Raw genomic sequence first — 24,070 nt, 5'->3', positions numbered from 1 at the left:
TACTGTCAATGTTTTGATTCTGAATAATCTGTCAGCCCTTCAGCTCTCTGGAACTCAAAAACATTCTGTATTTGCTGGACAGCTGTGAAGAAAATGATTGCAACCCATTGGAAACCACCTCATGACCTTACTATCCGTGCATGGACCCTTTCCTTCTTGGATGTAGTGTTTATGGAACTCTCTAGGCGCACATGGATTCCGACAGGAAAGACTCTGGACACTTGGCTAAGCATCGTTGAAGCTTTGAAGTCTGGGCTGCAGCCTTGTGCTACAGTCTATGCTTTAACTTGCACAGGTTTTTGGCCCCTTGTGTTCTGTTCTGCATGTGTTGTTTTGTCTCCCACCCTCCCATCTTTCCTCTCTATGTTTTTTGGCCCTGGGACACATTCCTAGTCTCAGTGTATTGTTTTAATTGTTTGTCAATGTTTATAAATTCTAAATATATAAAAAAAATTCAATATTGAGTTGTGGCATATGTGTGTGTGTGTATTTAAAAAACATTATATCAAACTTTGGATTAAATGTACACACACACACATAAGTTTGATATAATGTTTTTTTCACCATTTAACATTCCATATCTTTCTGATAAGTCAAAACAGAACAAAACATGTCCAGGATATTTTCCATAGAGTGTCAGTTCTATAGGCATAATGCACCTGTCTGCGGTATCAACCATAAACAACAACAAGACAAAGAAGGCATTAAAGTAGATATGTGACTTTTGCACATTCCTGAACATAAAACAAACATTACTAAATTACCTCTGTAGTCAGCTCTCCTGGTGAGCTCAGTCAGGGTCGTGCCAGCCACGGGACTATTGGCCAGAGCTAAAGCATAGGCCACCAGACACAGACTGTAGTTACTGACCACGCCACTGGTCACATGATTCTCCAGGTACTTCTGGGCCAGGGACACATTCCCTCGGTACATATCCTTCACACAGAGGAACCAGGCAAAACAGCATGACTTTTAACTGACTTTTTCCCTCATAAATTTACACAAGTTCCCCTAACTCACCACGTAGCTCTCGTCCTCCAGCAGTGTTATGAGTACATAGGCAGTGAGTGCCACTTGACCGTTATCCAGTCCTCCCTGCATCTCTGTGTGGATCAAAGGGCCCACTTCACTGAACTCTCCTTGGGGCCCCTGGTGTTTCAAGAGCCAAGTCATAGCCCTAGTCAGGACACTCTGGTCTATCTGCATGTAGAGCTGAGCCTGGAGAAAACACCTCAGCACAAAGGCTGTCAACCTGGGACCACAGAAAGGAGAAAAAGCATAAAAGGAAGAGAAATGAAAGCCCTTTTAACTAGGGATAGACCAATTATCGTCTCTTGCCGATTATCAGGCCGTTTTTCGCAATTTGCAGATTATCAGTATCTGCATTTTATTTGCCTGGCAACCAATTAAGTTAATTAAATAAAAGTGGGCAACTTTGGCTCCATTACTCTGTGTCTGTCCCTCTGCTTCGGTTTCACTCACTTCGGTTTTACACATGGCTAGCTATTTTCATGAAAAGACATTTAAACTTCTTTGTTTTCAAAAATAGCATTGTGCACAGCGGTCAGTTTTCAGAAAAGCATTCGTTTACACATACCTGTGTGTATATGCCGTCAATGCCTTCAAGAATATGCCAAACCAGTAGGTGGCAGTGTAACGAGAATCTTAAGCCCACGTTAGCCAATCAGAATCCCGAAAATAGCAACAACAGCAACAAATCACTTCCTCTCTCTTCTCTTCCTCAGCTGCCTAAACCTTCGTTTGTCTCAGTTTACATGCAGACGAGCAAACAAAGTTTTCTAAAAGTCCCACTCTGTCTGGAGTTTTTTTTAGAAAGAATCGTTTCTCTGAGGCAAATTTCTTTGTTTGCGTGTAAAACAAGGGCACAAATTAAGGGAAATGTCTGTTTTTCAAAATAACCGTGTACTTGTAAACCAGGTTTTAGTAGTTATAGGCAAATAAAGCTTTGGTGAAGCACTGAACCACTTAGAGGTATTGTTTTGAAAATGGGTTCATTACTAGAAGCTTCAGTAACAGCGACCTTGCCTGGTGAAGTGCCAAGGCTGCATCTAAATTATCACGACAAGATAGTGGACGGGAAGTTTTTAGACTACTGACACACATGTATACTAACAATGGGAAATCATTCTTTTTAAAATAAAGATTGATGGATTTGTGTATTGTATTATTGGGTAATAGGGAAACAGTACTTGGGGAAACAGAGGATTTGCTGGGAAAATATGGCACAAGTTTAGTGTGCTTGTGTTACTCTGGCAAGGGGGTATGTGGGACAGGGAACACTCAAAGATTTTTATTAAGGAACATTATTTTTTCCACACTTTTTGGACTGAGCCTGTTTATTTTTTCCCCCAAAACCTCTCCAGATTTAGAGAGAATTCGTTCAGAAGGAACGGATGATGCCAGCTTGCATAAAAACAGTTTTGCCAGTTGCAGTGGCAGCACCTAACTGGTTCCTGTGTGGCGGTGGCGCTGCAAACTACTCAGCTGACTCATTCAGAGAATGAAGCAGTTGCTGCTTCGGACGTTATGTGTCACGTGATTTTCCTGTACCAAAGCAAACTTCAGAGCAGTGGTTCAAATGGAATTGTAGTTAATGGTTTGAAGTATGTGTCGAAGCTTCAGATGTCAAACTGCCATCGCTAGGTATCAGTGTCCCATCTAATACTATCTGACTATCTTTTACTGTATATTATGGTGATAGTTTCTAATTTTATTAAATAATTGCAAAAAGCATTTAAATAAAGTTTTGTGTTGAAGTTTGTAACATTCCACATTCTTACGTTTGACTTAAAGATTTTCATTAACTGAAACAATCGGTGTTGGCCTTGAAGGAATAGTATTGGTTGACCCCTACTTTTAACCCTCTTAACTAATAAATGTACTCAATTGATCTAACACTACTGACTATTTGCAAAAGCGCCTGCAATGAGTGTACCATTACCATTACACTGGTGACCTACCATGTGCTACCTGAGGGGTCGCCTGCTCCAAAAGCACTGAATGATCCATCATCTTGTTGGTAGGACAGTTGTCTCTGATATCCTTACAGCAGAAAATAGAGCAAGTTTGCAACTTAATACAATAAAGCATCTTTAAAAAAACTATTACATCTAAGGAGCACATTAAATTACCTTGTCCATACATTTACTGTAAGGCAGTGACACATGTTAAGGCTGCTTACCTTCCATTATGTTGTCCAGAGCCCTGCTCCTGATCTCCTTATTGTCCTGGATTGACTTGTCCAGGTATTGGAGAACATAAATACTTGGAGCAAAGTGGATCATGTTCTGCTCCCCACAACCAAGAGGCATCTGAACCAGAGAATCCAACTTGCTGATGGACAAGGCCAAGATATCACCTGTGTAAAACAACACAGAAGAATAGGAGGAGGGATTTAACTGTTGCACAACATGTTCTTGAATAGGTTTCAGACTGTACAGACCTAAAGAGGGAAGGAAAACGTATACAACCTTGAATATTTATTACTTTTTCCACCTTTCCCATACTACTATTAGGTATATTAAAGTAACACGGTATGGAAGAATGGAGGAAGAAACTATAGAACCATCACAAACCAAAAACCACACTGGAGACAAAAACTCCATCCTGCACATTTGCTTGTTGCTTAATAAAGCTCACTATCACAACAAGAACAAACCACAAATTTGGCTCCAACTGAGGAAAATACTTAGGCTTGCCTTTCTATCAAGACAAATGCTCAACATCCCTCATCCTGAATGGAGCAAAGCCAAACAGCCATTCAAAATCTGCGAGCCATAAACATTCCTGTTTGATGGCCATAGTTTCCAGTTTTTCAAAATTCTGTACCTAAATGTTTTCAGGACATGTACCCAAGCTCATAATCATAACACAAAGGAAAATTCAGGAACATACTGTATTACAAAGAGAGGGCACTTAGATAGAGCTCCCACTGGCACAAAGGGGAGGATAAATTTATAGACGTACCAACCAATGCCACATGGGAACTTTGGCTGCCTGGTACCACATCTGGTGGAAAGGAGAAGTAGACGGATCTGGAACTGTTGTGTATCACTGGTGCCATCTCCAGGAACAGAGTTTCTGAGAAGTACTGTTCAACTCCCTCAGGCTTCAGGAATATGGAAGTAATTCACTGTTATCATAGGATTAACCATATGCAATGTAGCATTTCTACACTTTTCTTCCCTGGGACATCACATGCATATGGATCATATTATCCAGTGTTTCCATCATACCACACCTTCACAAGCACTCTCCAAACAAGGCTGTCTAAGACCTCAGCAGATACAGCGTCCACAGATATTTCCATCTCGCCCAGACCCACAGGCCTTATAGGGAAGAATGCGGAAGCAGACACATGACTCCCTACGGTGAGTTTTTGGGCATTTACCACCATGACACCCTGTTTTTCTGCCAAAACAAACTCAAAATCCTCACTGTGTGCTATCAGCACAATGACCTGTGGAGAGAAACAGCTTTTAAAACAATGAATATAACATTTGCTGTGTGCCATAAATGACAGTGAAAGATTATTGAAAGATTGTAACAAATCATCAGTTGGAGAGTTTGTTGGAGGTGTATCTAAAGAGTAAAGTGATACTTTACAGATCAGATGATTTACCAGTCCTATTTTAGCTAAAAGAATCCACAAATTTAGTACTTCATACCTCTATGTCATGCTCTAAATGGTTGATGATGTTCACTTCCAGCACTATCTCCTCTCCTCTGATGAGGTATGATGGGACATCCAGAGACAAGGAAAAATCTTTTGACACGGTCAACTATGAATAAGAGAACCTAAATCAATTAAAAAACAACTCTGGCTAACATTTTTAGCAGTGGATATAAAAGGTTAGGGAGCAGGATTAAGGATTAACGTTTATTGGTTTGTTTACAAGACAGAATAGAAAGTGGGCAAAACACTTCAAGCTTCACTGTTTCTGTGTGACAGTAAGGGGAAGGACTTAAACTCAAAAGTAAAAATCACTCCCCATGTCTCATTTTCTGTACATATGAAGGAACACAACATTTTATTTTTTCAAGAGGAAATAAGAAAAGCTGCAGGAAATCTAACCCCTAAATTTGAGAGGCATCACTGATATACAGCATAGAGGCACGTAGATAATATTTAATTACTTTTTGTGGCTCAAGAGTGAAGCCCAAACCCAGGTTGTCTGACATCACCAGTGCAACAGCTCTCAAAGATGTAACGCCATCTGGCACTGTTATATTCTCAATTGTCCATGTTTGATCGCTGATGGAAACAATGGAGAAAAAGAATAACATTGAATATATTTTGCAAGGATTGTCATAAATATATGTATGCAGTGAAGTGTGCCTATATATTTGACAAACCTAATCACTCATTTAAATCCTCTGCCCATTCTAACACCGTTCAGCACTCACCTAACATTAGTGTCTAACCACAGCAGGGATTCAGTGGCATCCATCCAATGGCTCCAGTACTTCTCAATCATTAGGACATCTCCTTTTGAAAACCCCCAAAAAGAGAGAGAAGAGATCAGAGGAAGCTTAGAGTGCAAATATCTGAAGAATGAAGATTAAATCCAGTAACATTGAAATCATGGGACCAATCCAATAAGCTAAATGGCCACAAGATGGGGCTCAAAATAGAAAGACGATACTATATTAAAAAAAGGATCACATTGATTCAGAGTGTCATTTATTAACATACCATTTTTAGGTCCATCAGGTTGCTTATATAGTCTGGCATTGGTCAGCATCCAAATATTACATTCCTGTTGTGTGAGAGACACAAAAGAAGATTATAATAAAATTACAGCTACAAACAGTATTTTGTGAAAGGTCCACTGTCAGATCATGCATTATAGTGTAACAGCCAGGGAAATATACGCTAGCTGTCACCAGAGGCCGAGATGGTCTATGCTATCAGATATAATACACAGTGCCAGTGCTTTGGAAATGAGACAAGGTCATCTTAATACAGCCCACTGTTGTGAAGCTTTGTTTCCTCTATCTTGCATACATCAATAACCCTCAGGTCACGCACACACCCAACTAACGCACTAGAGTTACCATCTCTTAGAAACGGCAGAGTTATCTCCTTACAAAGCAGACAGATGGGTTACATCCAAACTAACCGGTTGAATGCCCAAACAGTATCTAAGTGGGCCAAGTGTGTCCATGAGGTTTTTACAACGGATTAGGAGACTGGGAAGACTGGTGCTTTGCAACTAAACTATGAAATGAACAAAAGAGAAATGAGGCAAATCTGACAGTCTCTAATCAGAGAACATTCTGAAGGAGGTTCACAAGAGTTTCAGTTTCAAAGACGATATTTTACTCTTTTGTCTAAAGAAATACACTTTTATACCTTTAGGCATTGCATTGGCAAAAGGGTTTTCATACCTGCTCCGTTTTTAGGTCGAGGTCAGCCTGCGGAGCGTCATCATGCGCCCCTATTACCACGATTCCTACCTGGGATCTTGGATCGAGAGCCGTCACAGCAAGCGATCCCTGCTGACCTGGCTGGGCATTGGCAGTGCTCCAGCGTAGAGATACCTGAGGAAAGCAAATACAAACAGTCACATGCATGTCCGGGAGAATCAAGCACTTATTAGAATTATATGATAGAATACACTGAAAAAAGTACATTGTCGTGTTGGTTAATGTGTATCTGCGCTGTGTCGCTGGTGACCTCTCCATCAGGGAGGATGCAGTACACAGTGACACAGAACTCAGGGGACCAGGACAGCTTTGGAGTCAGAGAAAAAGTGGAGGAAGTATTTGTCCCAGCGGCCACCACATGACCTCTAGAGCTCACCTGGAAGTACAACAATAAAAGTATTTGTTCTTTGAATTTAATCACACACCTCTTCAACCATTTCACTTAAAGGAACACGTCGAGTTATTGGGACTTTAGCTTATTCACCGTATCGCAGAGAGTTATATAAATCCATACATAACCTTCTCATCTTCGTACATGTCGTAACTCTGTCTGACGCACCCACCACTAGCCTCGCTAAGCACAGATCCTGGAGGTAACCGGCTCCATCTAGCCTACTGCTCCCAATAAGTGACAAAATAACGCCAACATTTTCCTATTTACATGTTATGATCTGTATAATCACAAACACACAAACATAAAATTAAATAAAAAGGTCACATGAGACACAGCCATCTTCTAACCGTATAAATACTGGGAACTATTCTCAGAAGGTGAAGCACTGCTACTTGGGCGGAAGGATTATTACTCCAACTCTGAGCGAACTCCAGGCAAACTCTCTGCTCCTCACCAAGGGGCTTCTCAGTTGCTGCAAGCAAATCACTCCGCCCAAGAAGCAGAAGTAGCAGTACTTCTCCAGTCAAACAATACCTGCATTTAACCCTTTTGTACCCAGATCTAGAAAAAAAGACTATTTGTATGGTCTTTTTTACAGCCATTCACCGTAAGGATTCTTAAATTTAGTGAAGAGCAATTGGCTCACTACCACAGCAACTATAACCCATAGAGTCTATGGTGTGGTAAGTTTGTGTGCGGTGTATGAATGCCATGAGTGCCAAGATGCTTCCATTCACATGATGGGTATCAAATGATAAAAGGTATCAAATGAAGTTCTCTATTGGTAGCGGTATCGCTTTAGGGTACTGGTATTGTAATTTTAAAAAATACCTAGCCATAGGAAGTAGTATTGAGAAACCCCCTGTAATTCTGTAAAATTCCCACAGTAGTTTCCCACAACACAACACAAAACTAAAAACTGGTATAAAAAGGATGGAGCTAATAAGGGATATATACAGTATGGAATGGACAAAGGGATGTTTCCTGAAGAATAAGGAGGAGACCTTTCCTAGAAAATGGGAGAAATGGATCACCTTCACTGCAATCAATGAGCACACTAAGTTATACAAGTTCTGCACTCTTCATGCAGACATGCGATTCATTCTCAAGTCATTATTGCAAAAAAGAAAAAATGGCAGATATATTTGAGCAAACATACCACAAAGTGAAGCATGGTTGGTTGAAAGGTGCTTTGCACATCTAGCTGAAGAGGCAATCCAATCTAAAAAGTTAATCATGTTATGTTAATTATATCTTGGTTGCATAATAAACCACGTCAATTTAGCATGTTTTCTGTATTATTCCTACCGCAATAGTACTAAATATATGTTTAGAGATACCTTTGCAGGTAAGGTGTCGACTGGGGAAATCTGAATATATGAGCCACTAGGAGAGGAGTGGTTGTTGTAGACAGTCAGAGTCTCCTCACTTGATTGGAATCTTCCCTGAATATAAACACAAGATACAGAAAATATGAACAGAAATAATCATTTGGCCTACATTTATTTCTCTCAAAAAATAGTAGGTAAATCTGTTTTAGAATCTTACACTCTACCTAAGTTTACAGGTCCTGGGGCCATTTTCTAACGTGTAATCCTTCTGTACAGAAACTACTCATCTTACATACAACAAAACCACTGAAAACGGCTTCTTTCAGAGGACCAACATTCCAGGTAGCCTACAGTAAATCAAAATACTCACCCGAATAAAAAGCAGCTCTACTTGATCTTGTAATTCAAACTGAATGTTGATGTTCCCGTCCTGAGGCACAGGAAGTGTTAGAGTTGTAGGTTCAGAATTTGTCGTGGATGATTTCTGAGTGACTTCAATCACAGCAGAGTGCATTTGATCCTGTGAGCTGAGTGGTTTTCTGTCATATCTAGAGATCTTTAGCTGTGGAGTAGAAGCCGAGATGGTAGTCAGCTCATGGAAATAACAGTTTAAAACAGATGTGGAATAAACGGAAAAGTAGTAATTCACTAACTTTTGTGAAGAAGCGTAAAGATGGCTTTAGTGTGGGTGGAAAATCATGGAACGTGAGCTGGAATATGTTCGTTGTGAGGTGGACTTTGACTGTTTTGTTCACTCTAAATCCTTAAGTGACAAGAAATGGTGTAACAAAATGGCTTAAAGATACAACTGAGATGCTTAAATAAACATAGTTCCACAATATATCCCACCTGTGGAGTTGTCAGTAACACAGGCGGTAATGTGTACATGGCTGCTACTTCCTTGAAGCCGATCTAGGCTGAAGAAAAACGGTGTTGACCCATAGATCTGAAAACAATGGTCAAAAATCAACCAATGGTGTGGAGTATGCAAGGACTTTAACTATAAATGCTGAGGTATAAGCAGAAAGTGTCTACTTGTAGTGTCGGGGCAATAAAACCTCACCTCTTTAGTTTGTGTTAGCATGAATTGAGAGGATGTATTGTGCCTAACAAACGCCACAGTGACAGCTAGAGTTCCCTGTACAGGTTTTCCAGTAGGGTAACTAGATGGGTGGAGGGAAAAGTATACCAATGTATATACACTTAACATATGTGTAAATGTGATTTGATTTGCATGAGTAATTCTCAAAACTCACAGAGCTCTCACTGATCCTGAGATGTCATCTCCAACGAGGACCTGAGAAGGTGTCTTGAACAACACTTCAAAGTGAGGATGGTCTGCAACAGCAGTCAGCCAAATGATAGGATTTAAATTAAGTATATAATTAAGTTTACATACAAACAAGACTAAGAGTCTATAACTATGCTAGCAGCTCTCTGAAGCTGTACCTATGGGTTATACTTAGGAACAGCAGTGTTTAAAGCTAAATGCTAACATCAGCATGCTAACATGCTCACAATGACTGGCTAAAAAAATATCATTGCAATAAACTTGAGAGATCTTTTACCGTAATGCTCAACAATGAATGCTCTCTCATCAATCACACCCTGTAGGGAAGAAGATGGGAGGTAAAATGTTTTATTCAATTAAAAAAAGTAGCAGTCTTTATAACAGGATGCTACACAAAGGTAAAGACATTTCTACATATTAACCCCTACATTCACTGTAGTTGTGATGGTCCACTGTCCAAGAGGAGGCGTCTGGGACAAAGTGAATTCTTGCAACACAATCCCCAGATTCCCTGTCGACTCCCACCTGTGGACAACATTCCCACTGGGATCCTGCGCGTGACACAAGACCTTCAGTCAAACTTCCCACCATCACACAATACCTGGCTGAAATTCTTTCAACTCCTCTGGCTTTGTTCTTTCATACAGAAGACAAAAACATACCTGTATAGAGGTATCAACTCTGCCTTTGTATGGATGGTTATTTAACTGTACAGACACAATTCTGGCTTTGACGGTGTCGCCTGGTTGGTAGCGTGATCTGTCGGTTTGAATAAAGATGGAGACATTCCTGGGGCTGAAGCTGAGTGTAGTGGTGTTGGTGAAAATGAGACTGTCTTCTCTGTAGCCCCTCACCGTCAAGTTTAAGTGGGAATTCTGGGTTGTATATTCACGAATCTGAAACAATAATATTAGCATTTTCAGAAACATACACAGTACATGTAATCAGTCTGGCCATTTAATCATTTCAAAGTATTATTTTCTCACGTGTGAGAAATAAACCAAATTCATACTTACGGGAGGGAGTGTGAGGACCTTGGTCATACCTTAAAAACAGAATTATAGTTTAGCCGTCTAAAAATTAAAAACATATCTATGCATATCAATCTTAAACAACTGCAGTGTCACCTCCTTGGAAGTCCTCTGTTTGGGCTATTTTGGTGTTGCCATATGTCACCTCAGCCATTACCCTGCCAGGGAAGTCAGCAAGGACGGTGACAGCCAGCAGAGTGGGTGTCCCAACATGCAACACCTCTGGACCTGAGATCAGAAACAATGTCCTGGTAGAAAGTGGAAACATGGCATGTTATTGATTGGTGAAACAAGTTGGAGCATGACATTAAAAAAATAAATGAACTGCCTTTATATAGAAATGTAGGCATTTACGATTCTATTAACAAACCACGTCTCATACCTGGAGGAGTCATCAGTCAAACCAGGCCCTGCAGAACACAAAACTCCCACACACACAACCAGAGTCCAGATCCCCTCCATGCTTCTGATCCAAGCTTCGTCAAACGTTTAACCTCTGGCTCAGACGCCAAACTGGCAGCGACGGCTTTGTGGTGACTTAGACCTGCGTTTTACGAAACCACACCTTCTGTCCCTCCACCAATGCCCAATTGGGCTGCACTCACATGCTCATACACACAATCACACACACAAGATTGCATGCACATTACCTGACGTATTATTTGTCACACAAAAAGGAAAAAGAGTGTGAGGGGTGTTCAGACCCTTCATGCCTTTGCCCAGGGGGTCTATTCAGGGTTTGACAACTCCCAGTCCTGTCCAAAGCACAGAGAGGGAGGCGTTTTGGTGTTACTTTATCCATGCCAAGAATAAAATACACCCCAGACCTGCATTGTTTTCACAAACATTCTTTTACTTTATAAGGCACCTTAGAAAACAAATCCATGTCCAGCTGTGGTAAACAAGTATATTGCGATTACAGAACAGTTGGGTGTTATTAAGAGTTTGTCTTGGGCAAAATTGTGATCAGACAGTCCCCAAAAATGCAGTTAACTTTGTACAGTCCATACAGGTTGTAAAGTGAAAAAGGAGATGTTATATTTGTATCATTGAATGTTTTTCTGTTATGCAGTTGATGCACAAAAGTAGAGGTTTCACAAAGTGACTGCAGTAGAAATAGAAGCAGGGAAGAGATGACCTGACATGGTGGAATCATGTTTTAATCTCCAAGCTGTAATTTAAATTTCAACCACGACACACAGGCAAAATTAAAGGCTGTATTAACTGTCCTGTACCAGCAGGAGGGAGTAAAGTCAAGGCTGACTCAAGCCGAGCTTCTTTCAACACAAATGAGAACGTTGATGAACCCCAGAGAAGAGATGGGAATACTTTACTTGGCTAAAGGCTCATACAATAGTTGCTCTGTGTTCAGTCTTTTTATTGTAGCATATGTAAAATGTATGTCACTGGATTACACAGTAATGCCCACACAATATTATTTGATCCATATTAACATTTTATTTCTTTGGTATAATTATTTTCACACTAGTTACATATAAACATGTATTACAAGGGTCCATTTTCACAACCAAGGAGTTATTTTCTAATATTTGGCACATACGGGCTTTGGTAACAAACGCAGCTTTAAACTTGTCAAAACAAAAAACAGCACTGGTGCAAGCTTGTGTGGGCTTGTATTTGCTTTTGCTTTATGTCACTCATGCAATGCACATCCCTGAGCATCCAGCACTGACTCACTTGTGATAACATGGTGGCACTTCATAGATTTTGATCATTACCACACACTCACTGTTTTCTGTAAGAAAACAGAAAACAGTTTTCAAAAACATGAATTTGAACTTGACAACTCAACTGGTCTGCAGCCTTGATACCGAATGCCTACTGAGCCCTTTGAAGACTGCAGCAGTTGTGTAACATCTGTACTGTACCTTATTACATTCATTCAGCAAAAAGGTGCTACCAAAGTGCATATTTACAGAGCGCTTAAACGTCCAGAAAAAGCTGAATCTTTGCAGAGCATCGCAGACAAGGTTAAAAGGCTAAACACATAGGCAGATTGGTATATACAACATGTGTAGTTAAAGGCCTGGTTACAGATTTGATGACGGTACATGACGTGATAGAGTTTCAGCAAGTGAAGTACCAGTGTGAAGACATTTACAGCAATTCTTATTATTAATAAGGAGGCTATAAAAAAAGATCTACATATTCTTCATTTCTACAGTGGTCAACGATATTCTTTATTTTAAAACGCTCTAATATGTAAAAATGTTATTCAAACTATAGTTTAGTTAATCCTTCCTGTCCAACTCATTCGGTCAGACTATGATAGGATATCTACTTCCACTGTCTGGATTCTGGCGTATGTCAAATGTCAGCTGAATAAGTATATGAGAAATATAAGAATGCATACAACATTGGTAACAAAGCAATAAAAACGTAATACGTTGCGCCTCGTCACTTCCATTGCATCTACCTGGTCACGGCACATTTTCTGAAGTGTATGACAGAAAACCAATTGGAGAAACTTAAATCCACAGGAGCAAAATGTTGACATTAAGTCTACTTAATTTATTTTGATGTCCAAAAGTTGCAAATTGTAGCTTTGAATGTCTTTGATTTTGCCAACAGACGTTTATCCATTTTCCAGACACACAGCACAGACAAAGAATATTCAGGGATCCATCACAACTCATATTGTTTCCTTTAAAGTGTCCAGGATTTAGGATCCGTTATGTTGGGATTGTCTATCAGTACCTCCAGCCGTCACATCTCAAAGTGACGATAGATGCTCTCCACGTAGCTCAGGACCCTTTGCCAGTCAGGACCTCCTGCTTTTAGCATCTCCTCTACTGTCTGTGGAGCAAAAAGTTTCAAATAAGTTTATAAGTTAACAATCAACTTTGCGTCTGTCAAAATTAAGTCAAATTTAGTCTATATCCTCGACCTTCCACTTCAGGGATTGCCCATTTAGCCCCGGAAAATCCGCCTTTATGTGCTTATTTTTGACCGGATTTCCGTTACCTAACTCTTGCTTTGTGTTGCTCAGATCTCTGCAGGGTAAAACCAAACAGCTAACTAGATTATCTGTCAAATCCAAGTTTTCTGTTGCACGACTTAACTTTTGAACGTACACACGTACCACCAAAAGAAGTTCCTTCCTGAGGCTATTTTGCATCCGCACCGGGGCTTTGTGCAGCAATCAGCACCGCCCATGACAATTGTGATTGGTTTAAAGAAATGCCAATAAACTAGAGCACATTTTTCACCCATCGATTTTCAACCATCCCAGAAGCCAAGCCCTTCTCTGCAGCGCTGGTGGAGGAAGGTCTGGCAAAGCGAGACTAAGTCAGATGAGACTTGTGTGTAAAATCGTTTGTTTTATTTACAAAGGACACCAAGGCTTACCAGGGTTTGTGCAATCCCAACAGTCTCTCCTGTTTTGAATGCCAGACTCAGATTCTCTCGCTACAAAGAAAAAATGAATTGATTAGTTGGAAACCATAAATAACTTTGTCCCATCCACTAGGTAAAGAGGAACAGTTCCTACCTTGTTCTCTGGAGTGAGAGAGGGGTAAGGGATGTGTGATGGGAGGTAGGTGTGGTAGACAGCACAGAAGGCGAGACCGTCAGCCCAGCTGCTGCTGAAGTTTGTGATGTCGATATTCTGTGGGGAGACAAAAACAGGAAAGATTAGAGTACCACAAGAGAACCAATGGGCTATCCTGCAATAGTTAAACAAACTCCAGTGGCAAGTAACTATTTGAAGCAGGCTTTTTTCACAGAAGACATTTTGACATGTCACAATAGGAAAAGCAAAGGTGTAAATAATACAATTAATGAAGGCTGAATTCCATTTAGCTGCTTCAGTTTCAGGGTCCTGATATTGCTGCTTTCACAGCTTACTGGGATACTTAAATAGAACAGGTTTTAAGTAAAACCTGTTCTTTTCCTACCATAAGAAAAAATGTTAGAAATCACGATGCATTCAAGAGATGTTGGAAAACTGGAATTCTTGGCAGCTTGCCTGCCCTGAGGTGAGCCTGTGTTTGTCATGATATTGACTAACTTAACTTTTGAGTTTAGCTTAACAAATTGAGACCTGTTCTCAAAGAAATTTAGAATGAGAGAGACAAATACACCTGGAACCTTCATCATCAAAAGCTTATTTACAATGATGTGTGGTTGTATCGTATTGAACGCTGCGCTAAAATCATAGTAAAGAATTCTCACACATCATCGCTCGGCATCCAGGTGAGCATAGACACTGTCTAGTTTAAAGACAATAGCATCCTCTACCCCTCTCCCTTTCTGATAGGCAAATTGGCAGGGGTCAAGATACTGCTCCTCATGAGGCTTCAGACTATTTAAGACAATTTTCTCACATACCTTCAGAGCTATGGAGGTTAGAGCCACTGGTCTTAGATCATTCATACACTCAATGGTTTTGTTTTTAGGTACTGGTATAGTGCAAGCGTTTCCAGAAATCAGGTAACACTTTATAAGCGAAACAGTAATTAAAAATGCTTAAAAACAATGTTTGCCAACTAACCTTGTTGCTGTGAAAAAGCAAACAAAATAAAGAAAACATGTAAAGTTCAGTACAAATAAAACATGCCCAGGATCACCTCGTAACCTTGCGTTTGGCTCTGACACCAACGGAGCAGCGAGTTTCTCTTGGAGCCTCCATGGCGACGCAGCAGCAGGTTGAAACCATCCTGGGACCTGACAACAAGATACAAGGATTCAGATTTTTTGGTTTGAACACTACAGGAGTTATCAGTTGGGCATCATAAAAAAAAAAACATCTTGTCATATAGTTGTCTCCATTATTGAAAGGAAAACCCAGTTAAGACATTGATTTGAGTAAGAAAGGTGTTTTGGCCCAAATATCGAGCTTTAGGAGTTCACCAGAAAATTGTACCAGGGTCAAAACAAGTAATTAGATTTACACGGGATGTAGCAATTAGGCTGGTCCCTTGGACACAATGGTTTGTCAGTGAGAGAGAGAGAGAGTGTGTGTGTGTGTGTGTGTGTGTGTGTGTGTGTGTGTGTGTGTGTGTGTGTGTGTGTGTGTGTGTGTGTGTGTGTGTGTGTGTGTGGACTCACTTGGAAAGGGGCAGCTCAGTGAGAGCAGAGTTGTACTTGTTTAGAGACTCCTCACGTTTTCCTGTAAAGATAAGCAACCATAATTCCTTACCCAGCAGCTCGCTGTCATTATGAACACTCCAAGCAGTTCTTGAAAAAGAGGTTTAGCTACACCACTAGGTGGCAGCAGAACAAGTCGTTACGTTGACATTCACTGTTTAAAGTGAATAAGCAAACAATTGCTCATTTACACATGCCCATGAACTCGGAGCAACATTAGCATTCCCTTAGAGTTGAATTAATGCATTTCCTTCCACATAAAAAACATGTGTAAAGCTGATTTCCTGAATATATTAAATCCTTTGTTGTTTACATTCCTGTTTACTTTCTAGCAGTCTTCTTCACTGCCTTTGTTGGCACACAGCTACACACTAGTAGCACCATCAATAATCATTCTTGCGCATCCTCATGCACATATAGTACAATACAAATAACAAAAAAAATGCTCCATATCGCGGCTAGTGAACAAAAAAACTCCACAGGGTACCTTTAACAATTTTAGTTTAAAATTGGTTAAAACGCGCACACACCTTTGTCAGTGCTTGACCTGCTGTCTTGCCAATCCAGACTTCTTCGGCCTTTTAGTTGCCCAACATTCTTTAAAAACAGAAGAGATTCATTATTAAAGTTCAGTCAGAATCATAACATGAACAGTGGACCATAAATTAAGAATGTGCGCAATTCCTCGCAAAAAAACAAGCTCTAATGAATTTTCATAAAGATAAGGTATCTCACCATGTTTGTAGGTCCAACCGTTGAGGCAGTATTGGGCTGGGAAGTTCCATTCTGCATGGTGAGGGAGCCTGAGGAAGCAGGTAATCTGGACAAGCTTCTGCAACATTAGGAATAACAACAATAGTTAGGAGGACATACCTGACGCACCAACCCGTTTTGGATGGCACTTTTACAGAACAACTGTTACGCAGGGTTCCAGCTGTATATTAAGCTAAACAGTTTCTCACCTTGACCTCTCTGTGGTTACCGTCCTTCGGGTTTCGCTGGGTCGCACCTCCTCTCCATTCCTATCCTCATTGGTCACATTTCTCAGGTAACGCTTAGCAACGCCTTTACAGTCTAGTTTGGCCTCCTCGCTGACAACATTCTTCCTCAATTCATTCTGACTCTTACTCTCCATCCCTTCCCGCCCCAACCTGTACCCCCCTCTCTCCCTGCCTCTGTGGGTCGCTTCTTTGCTTTCGGAGCTGTTGGTTGGTTCTCCATTGGGCCGTTCTGGTTCCTGACATGGAGCTTGGGTGAGAGTAGCCAGTCTGTGCCTGCTCTCCTTTAACTCCCCTCTCAGGGTTACCAGTTGCATATCAGCCTCCTTCTGTCTCTGCTGGGAAGCAGCCAGCTCCCTCTCCACATCCTTGTGCACTGTCCGGAGCACTGTCAGCTCTTCTTCTGCTTCGGCTCTCAAACGGTCCGCCACTGACACCGCCACCTGCAGGTCAGCCTGGAACTGCAGCCATTCCCCACGCTCCGTCTGGATGGGTGTGGATGTGAAGAATAGTGTTATTCCAACTGATTGAGGTTGCTTTATATGAACACAGACTGGAATTTGTGGTTTTTAAAAGATAAGGCTATAATCAAAAATAATAAAACACTCAAATACCCTTTCATCCTTAGGAGACTAAAGGTTGAACTGAACTGAGTGGCAAGCATCAGCAGTTAGAGAGGACTAGAGCTGGTAAGTCAACTCTAATGAGGCATAACTGAATTGTGAGCCAAAAAGTTTTGCTCATGTCTGTAAAAAAAAAATCAAGAGGAATATGTGCTCAATGTCTAAGTTACAAGTTTGGACAAAATCAGATCTAAGCAACATTTTTGGGAGCAAGGCCAAGGTTGCATTTTGAAACTGCCTTCTGTGTCACACACACTGTGGCTGAATCTCAATGAGTGTTTTTTTTGCTAATAATGGTTAGATGTATACACAGTATCAGTTTCACTTCTTTGAGGATGATTGATGTAGAAAAAGTTTCCAGTTTCCTTACTGTAAGAATATTATTGCCTTGAACGTGCAGGAACACTGCCCCAGACATCAAAAGACACACCCAGAACTAATGAAGCCAGATGGTAAACGATACCGGGACGTTAAAAAACATTAAGCAACCATCATCATAAAGTGAATGAGAGAGAAGTTAAGTAGAAGTTAAAATCATGCAGAGTTTTAATACTGACTGTAGAGCAATGCAAGCCAGTAAGATGTGAGGGAGAGCTCAGGAGCGGAGGGGTTTGGGAAGGTTAGTAATTAGATGAAGAATGAATGGAGATGTGGAGGAGGAGGCAATATCTGAGCCAAGTCTCTCCCTCATCTGACCAGTGACTCTAGACCACAGCTGGACCCAATTACACTGAATGCACACACACATATCATATTGCAATCTTCTCTTGCACACATACACCTCACTTATTATTTTACCTTACCACCAAGTTTCCTCACAAATGTACACATTCAGGGGTATTTTAGAGCACATTCACCCTGGAAATTTGTCAAATGAAAAGTAGGATAGTGGTCTGTGTTTGAGGAAGTTCTACATTTAGTAATGCTAAAACACCCACTTGGAGTTGATCTTGTCTTCACAAAGCATGTGTTATCTGGACGTGGACACTCTAACTGGAGCATGTCTGTTTAAGGAAACCGGAAGGGGCCCTCCTTGAGTTTACACTCAGATAAGGGTTCGGATTGTCAGTCTTACGACCCACACTCGTATTCCCTCAGGAGCTGACCTAATGCCCTACTGCAAGACCAGATGTGGAATCCAGCGCACACCCACTTGTCTATACTCTTGATGCACATCGAAGTTCCTGACAATTCCTGGAAAGGGTCCCGCACACTTGGAGATTGTGTAGTGTGTATGTGTTCCAACCATCTGTCCCTAGTTCACCTCCACACCCAGTCTTTCTAATACATACTTGGGGAAACATGCCAACTTTGTAATGGCTCCTCTCGCCACAACATTTGGTGTGTATTTAAAAAAGTGGTTGAATACACCATTACTATTAAGGGTCATTGTATCCCCTCTACAGCAGTCATACACAAAATGAGCAAAATCCCACCAAGTGACACTTAAAAATAGCTTGGAAGTGCCTACAAGTTGCGTGTTTAAATGTCCACAGACATCAAAGAAAAGGGTCTTAAGTCACTGCAATTTACTCAGCCCTGCAATTTCAACAGCATATGCACACAAGCCCCCTCATCCAATTGTCCCAAACACACTAAATCTTCATTCTACATGAGAACAGCCTCTGCAAACCTCTAGATAAAGGGCCGTTTTGAGTCTGGGTTGAGCTGAGGGAGCCTGGAGATCGTTCCTGGAAATCTCCAACAGCGTTAACCTGGAACTTAACCTGGAACAGTGCTTTGAGATCGACTAAATCACCAGGAGGGAGGGAACACATATCAAACCACGACCACGCGCACGCGCACACACACACACAGACAGATGGTACGTCGGATAACATCCTTAGTAGTTTGCTGAACATTGGGTAATCATGTGTTTCAGAATTCAGCTCGGAAATAGATTATGACTGAGGAGAGACAGAAACATAGTAGCATTTGGGAATGCAGGGATGAAGACAGATTAAAAAGTGTGGGGGTGAGGCTTAGCTGACAAAATGTGACTGGGAGAATAATGGTTACTTAAATTACACAGAATAAAGTTTTTTTTTTTTTTAAACGAGGTCAGAACTAAAGAAAAAAGGCTTTAGTAACTTGGGGTCAGATGAATGGAAGTGAAAGAGCAGACTAGGAGGTGAGGTAGCCAGATAGAGCAGAGCAGGGGTGGGGAGAAGACAGAGAGAGGAAGTAAGGAATGAGATAGAGAAGAGCAATGCAGCGAAAGCTGGAGTAATTGTTTTGAGTTCTTGTGCACAGAGAGGAGCGGTCAGCTCTCTGATGGAGAAAGAATGAGGAAAGGAACAAAAGGCAAAGAGGCACAGCAAAGGACGGAGGCTTCCATACAAAGTTTTAAAAAAAACAATTGCACGAGCCAAGACTTTTAATGCATCTGTACATGAGTTTTCTGTCTCACGTGGAGCACACACACACACACACAGACACACATGGTCAGTCAGTATTTGCAAACTGTAGCCCCCCCTCCCACAGCACAAGACAAAACAAGTTTTGTCTCCTGAACAGCCGAATGTGAACCCCCTCCTCTGCACTGCACTCCCAGTCTCTGGCTTGCCACAAAAGGCTCCCAGGACAGCAGAACAGACTGAGAGGGTTCATAGAGTCGAGCTTTGCAGGCTTATATTGCCCTAGCGAGGGCCCATGTAAACACAGTGTTGAATTGCTCCTATTTCTAATACATGGCTACCTCTCAGTGGTATACCCCAGTCCTTCTGAAGTTTGGCTGGCCTGTGCAAGGCTTATATTTCCAGGTTTTTAACATGGATATGGGAAAGTGGAGGAGAGAGGAAGAAAAGACAGCAGAGAGCAGGGACTCAATATCAAGAAAGAGGTGACAAGGACGTGTGGAGTAGAAGACTACATGATTGCAATGTGTGTCAGATTAGCACTTGGTTGCAATTTAATCACTTAAATAATTCTGATTATAATACATGGCAAAATAAAAAAAATAGTAGAGGTAAGGACAGTCACAAAGGGAAGAAAATAGGAAAAAAAGAGATGGAGTTTGAGGGAGGCATGCTGTAGGCCATATTCCAGCTGTCATAATTTGTGACAGATCCAGAGGAAGCTGGGAGCCTCTGGCTACAATCCTCATAAGGGAGGGTCAGGAATTGGAACGGACAACTGACAGGAAATTACCGCAGCATATCACCATCCTCATAAGAGCATGGAACGCCCGAGCAATAGGACTGAAGAATGCTTGCAGAATTATACATTTTATTGTGCATGGTTTATCTTTCACTTTGGGTTCGGGACCTGAGAGTGAGTCAATCCACAACCGCTGGTCAACTGGCCTATTGGACAACCATCTTCTGCTGGGGTACGAGGTAGAGAAATAAATGTGTGCAGGCAAAAGGTGTCCTGCCAACATTGAAGATGTGTGTTCTTCTTTCAAAAGGAGCCACAAGCATATGCAACTACTTCTGATCCACTCTACAAGTATGAGCTACAAAAAACCTCAAAGAGGTTTCTCTTTTGGGCCTCTGAAGAGAAGCCGAGGACAGGAAGATCTTCATTAGCAAAGCTGCAGCTCCCAGCGGGGCCCAGTCCAAGGAATATTGTGATAGTGGGGGGGATGGAGGGTGACAGGGTGTGTTTTGGTGTTATCTCCTGGATGAAAGGTCACAACTACTATTCTGACTTATGTATAATTGGAGTGAGAGACATCCTGTTTACATTTCTATACTTTTACACTGTTGTCTTTCAAGTGTTTTGGCAAAAAGAATTTTTCTTCATGTTTGGAAAACCGGAATTAAGATAGCAGAAGGTACATTTTTAGTGGGAAATGCAAGACAAGCTTTGATATGAAAGTTCAAAAACTACATTCACTAGAAGACTGAGGTATTTTCTCTGTCAATATTGTCCCTAATTGACTTTTCCCAAAGCCCTGCTCCTCTCAGTTACCATTAGTATGTCTGTCAAGACACCATCTTCGAAAGTTATAGTAATTTTAGAAACCCCTTTAGTGTTTTCAGCTGACTTGTTTTATAATGAGAACCCTGTAAAATGGGTCTTAAATGAGCACTTGGTTGTTACATACATTATAGTAGTAGTGGTATTGAGCTACATAGCCGGACATATCCATGCCTTACACTATTTCTCTTGTAGTTTTAGCTTTGGAATGGCTGACACCACATTCCAAACTGTTTATATTTGAAGTTTAGATCGTAATACAGCTCCATGCACACTGCTTCAATGTAGAGACATCCAAAACTGGACAAGCATAGCAGGCCTACATACAATTGCTAAGCTAAGCGATTGGACAATCGCTGTTTGGGGAAGGGGTTTAGTGATTGGTAAATTCCAATTAGTATCACACTGAAAACACAGCCATTAATTGGAGAAAAGAAACTGGCCAGAATATTAAAAAAAAAAACAACCGCATCTCACCTGTAAAGTACTCTTCAAATTCTTTACTTCTGTCAGTAGATGTTTTAGTATCTCTGAGGGAAGGATACAGAAATGTCAGAAGACAAGATCAAAATGACAAGGAGATGTATTTGCCCATCTTAAAACAGGGAAATGTTAGTCCCACAATGAAATGGCAAGTCCTTTAAAATTTCTGCAGACCTGAATATTATTCTTCGGCAGTATATACAGTATTTTGTTTACATCTTACCTGCTGTGTTCGTGGCCCCATCCAGACTGGCATTGATACCCAGTGTTGTACTAGACTCCTCCAGCAGCTTCTGCAGCTCCTCACCCAGGCTGCCCCCAGCCTCGTGAGCGGGCAGTAAAGACTGACTCAGACCACTGTCCCTTTCCCTCCAGTTCTGCCCAGAAAAGCCGCCCACCACCACAGGTGAGGGACTCCACGTAGAAGACGGGCTCTTTGTAGTCTGCCCCTGGGAGACCAGAGGCCGAGGGGTGGAGGTAGGGGGACCCCCATTCCTCCCAAAAGCAACTTGTTCTTTACCCACAATACTTTGTGGCTTGCTGTGCAGGGGGCTAACTCCAGGGCCAATGGTGGAACTATTTGAACTGACAGGTGGATGGGGCCTCCAATCCGGAGGGGGACTGGAAGGGGTAGTGCTGGACTGTACTTTCTTCCCACTGGATGTTAGGACTGGGATTGGAGGTGGAGATGTAACCGGCGCTGCAGGGGAAGGTTGAGGTGAGGTAGGGGGTAGGAGTTGGGAGGCATTGGGCATCAAAGGAAGCCCATCACTCTGTGGAGAAGCAGGAGGAGTGTGGAAACTATCACCATGGGCCCCTAAAGAAGAGTAACAATTGAGTTCAGATTAAATAATAACATTAATATATTGTCCGCTATAATGTTTTTCCTCAAAAAAAGTGCAATTACCTCAGTAAAATTACACCTACTTGTTCTCCCTCGTACTTCACTGATGTCAACTGACTGACTGACTGCATGTGGACTGGAGGTGATAACTTTCCACAACACACTTGAAAAAAGGTCCAATGTGAAGGAATTTCTCCCATCTAGCGCTGAGATCCTGTATCGCAATTAAATCTCTTGCGCTACACAGTTCAACGTACGTATTACAGCTACCGTAGCCTTCACGCTTCAAAATGTCTCTTGCTCTTTTCAATATTCTTTGTCTTTTTCTAGGCGAAGAAGAAGACTCCTGCTCCTAAAATTTGGATTTTAAATATGTGTGGTCCTCCACATTTCCCTCTTCAAACTTGCCGGTGCCGGTAGCAACAATACCCATTAGCAGCATTAGCAGCACCTGGGAGTTTTATCATGCGACAGTGAAAACGCAAAAGGCGGAGAAGTATGTCCTGTATGTCCCTTACCGGCTAACATATTACAAGATAGCGCATGACTACGGAGAGTCTACCACAGTTCATGCAAATGAAAATGTAAAATTTCAAGCCAATAGGAATACTTGGAATTGACGGTGGTGGTAAACAATGATGGGAAAGGACAAGTTTGAAAACAACTAAACATGTTACATACTGGGCCTTTAAGTGCAAGTGGCATACTGAACTGTGATTGGCTTCCAAAACAGTTGTGATGTCACAAAAACATGCTCGTCTTAAACGGAGATTGAAGGTGAGCACAGAGAAACGTTCCTCTTTCAGCAGATGAATGTAAAAACAGCTTTCTAGTGTCAAACTCTGCACGAAAATCATTTTGCTCAGAGAGGGCCAAACATTCAAGTGAAGCAACAATTAAATAAGCATGTTTTACAGGGGTTTGAGCTTTAAATTTCTGAATAATTGTGGGAGACAAATTGAAAGAACTGACTGTAAAACTGAATCATGAACAGACTGAAGGACACAGTTTAGTGGTCACTAGTCTAGCATGTTGACACAAAAAAAAAATAAACACCATTCAGAGAAGTGACCGGACCAGAAAACATCCAGGCCATGCCCCTGAAGATGAATGCTTTAATACAACACATTCCTCTTGAGTTGCTCATCCACAATGTTGTGTGACACTCCAAATTCAGGACCAAATGTTTCCTATACATAGACCAATTTGCAGCAGTCAGGCGCAAATCCATTTCTTAACTTGACACAATAGCAATCCACCAATAATAACTTTAGAAGCTATGGTAACCACCGGGCCTCATGTCTCCTTCTTTCCTTTCTTTTCCTTGTTTGGACAAGAGCCTCACTGCGAGCAAAATTAATGTTTTTTTTCTTTGTTTTTTTAAATGATCTAAGAGCAGCAGTCGAACATTTACATAGACACCACCTGCTGTAAGGCCAAATCATTGGGAAAGAATGACAGGATTGTCTAATAACTTTCTGATGCCACCCCTGCTTTTTACTTCTTCATTCCAAGCCTTAATGTGCTTGTCCAACCATGCGCACGGGTGGCAGATTTACTGAATGAAAGAGTGTGTGTGTGTGTGTGTGTGT

At 41.3% G+C, this 24,070-nt stretch overlaps 2 protein-coding genes across 2 annotated transcripts in view; both read right to left on the bottom strand.

Annotated features, from left to right (window-relative positions):
* LOC116670526 (CD109 antigen) overlaps positions 1-11,046 on the bottom strand; it is a 17,081-nt gene extending 6,035 nt beyond the window's left edge. The window contains exons 1-25 of the mRNA XM_032501100.1: positions 10,880-11,046; positions 10,594-10,745; positions 10,483-10,511; positions 10,129-10,362; positions 9,895-10,017; positions 9,744-9,783; positions 9,432-9,513; positions 9,239-9,338; positions 9,025-9,121; positions 8,829-8,938; positions 8,546-8,737; positions 8,185-8,289; positions 8,004-8,066; positions 6,656-6,826; positions 6,412-6,564; positions 5,717-5,780; positions 5,428-5,506; positions 5,158-5,275; positions 4,689-4,802; positions 4,262-4,480; positions 3,988-4,129; positions 3,203-3,379; positions 2,982-3,063; positions 1,021-1,252; positions 765-936 (exon numbers count right to left, since the gene is read on the bottom strand). Of these exons, the coding sequence (XP_032356991.1) occupies positions 765-936; positions 1,021-1,252; positions 2,982-3,063; positions 3,203-3,379; positions 3,988-4,129; positions 4,262-4,480; positions 4,689-4,802; positions 5,158-5,275; positions 5,428-5,506; positions 5,717-5,780; positions 6,412-6,564; positions 6,656-6,826; positions 8,004-8,066; positions 8,185-8,289; positions 8,546-8,737; positions 8,829-8,938; positions 9,025-9,121; positions 9,239-9,338; positions 9,432-9,513; positions 9,744-9,783; positions 9,895-10,017; positions 10,129-10,362; positions 10,483-10,511; positions 10,594-10,745; positions 10,880-10,959 (3,130 nt within the window). The 5' untranslated portion in view covers positions 10,960-11,046. The remainder of the gene's footprint in view (positions 1-764; positions 937-1,020; positions 1,253-2,981; positions 3,064-3,202; positions 3,380-3,987; positions 4,130-4,261; positions 4,481-4,688; positions 4,803-5,157; positions 5,276-5,427; positions 5,507-5,716; positions 5,781-6,411; positions 6,565-6,655; positions 6,827-8,003; positions 8,067-8,184; positions 8,290-8,545; positions 8,738-8,828; positions 8,939-9,024; positions 9,122-9,238; positions 9,339-9,431; positions 9,514-9,743; positions 9,784-9,894; positions 10,018-10,128; positions 10,363-10,482; positions 10,512-10,593; positions 10,746-10,879) is intronic.
* An 890-nt stretch (positions 11,047-11,936) lies between these two features.
* Positions 11,937-24,070, bottom strand: part of si:ch211-195o20.7 (cytospin-A) — a 13,527-nt gene continuing 1,393 nt past the window's right edge. Inside the window, exons 3-12 of the mRNA XM_032501310.1 lie at positions 21,858-22,451; positions 21,629-21,681; positions 16,569-17,089; positions 16,342-16,438; positions 16,137-16,203; positions 15,568-15,628; positions 15,087-15,183; positions 14,009-14,125; positions 13,867-13,926; positions 11,937-13,314 (exon numbers count right to left, since the gene is read on the bottom strand). Coding sequence (XP_032357201.1) covers positions 13,225-13,314; positions 13,867-13,926; positions 14,009-14,125; positions 15,087-15,183; positions 15,568-15,628; positions 16,137-16,203; positions 16,342-16,438; positions 16,569-17,089; positions 21,629-21,681; positions 21,858-22,451 — 1,757 coding nt within the window. The 3' untranslated portion in view covers positions 11,937-13,224. The remainder of the gene's footprint in view (positions 13,315-13,866; positions 13,927-14,008; positions 14,126-15,086; positions 15,184-15,567; positions 15,629-16,136; positions 16,204-16,341; positions 16,439-16,568; positions 17,090-21,628; positions 21,682-21,857; positions 22,452-24,070) is intronic.

Source organism: Etheostoma spectabile, chromosome 20 (genome assembly GCF_008692095.1).
Source record: "Etheostoma spectabile isolate EspeVRDwgs_2016 chromosome 20, UIUC_Espe_1.0, whole genome shotgun sequence".
In the NCBI taxonomy this organism is placed as follows: domain Eukaryota; kingdom Metazoa; phylum Chordata; class Actinopteri; order Perciformes; family Percidae; genus Etheostoma; species Etheostoma spectabile.
This window is presented reverse-complemented; position numbering and strand designations above follow the sequence as displayed.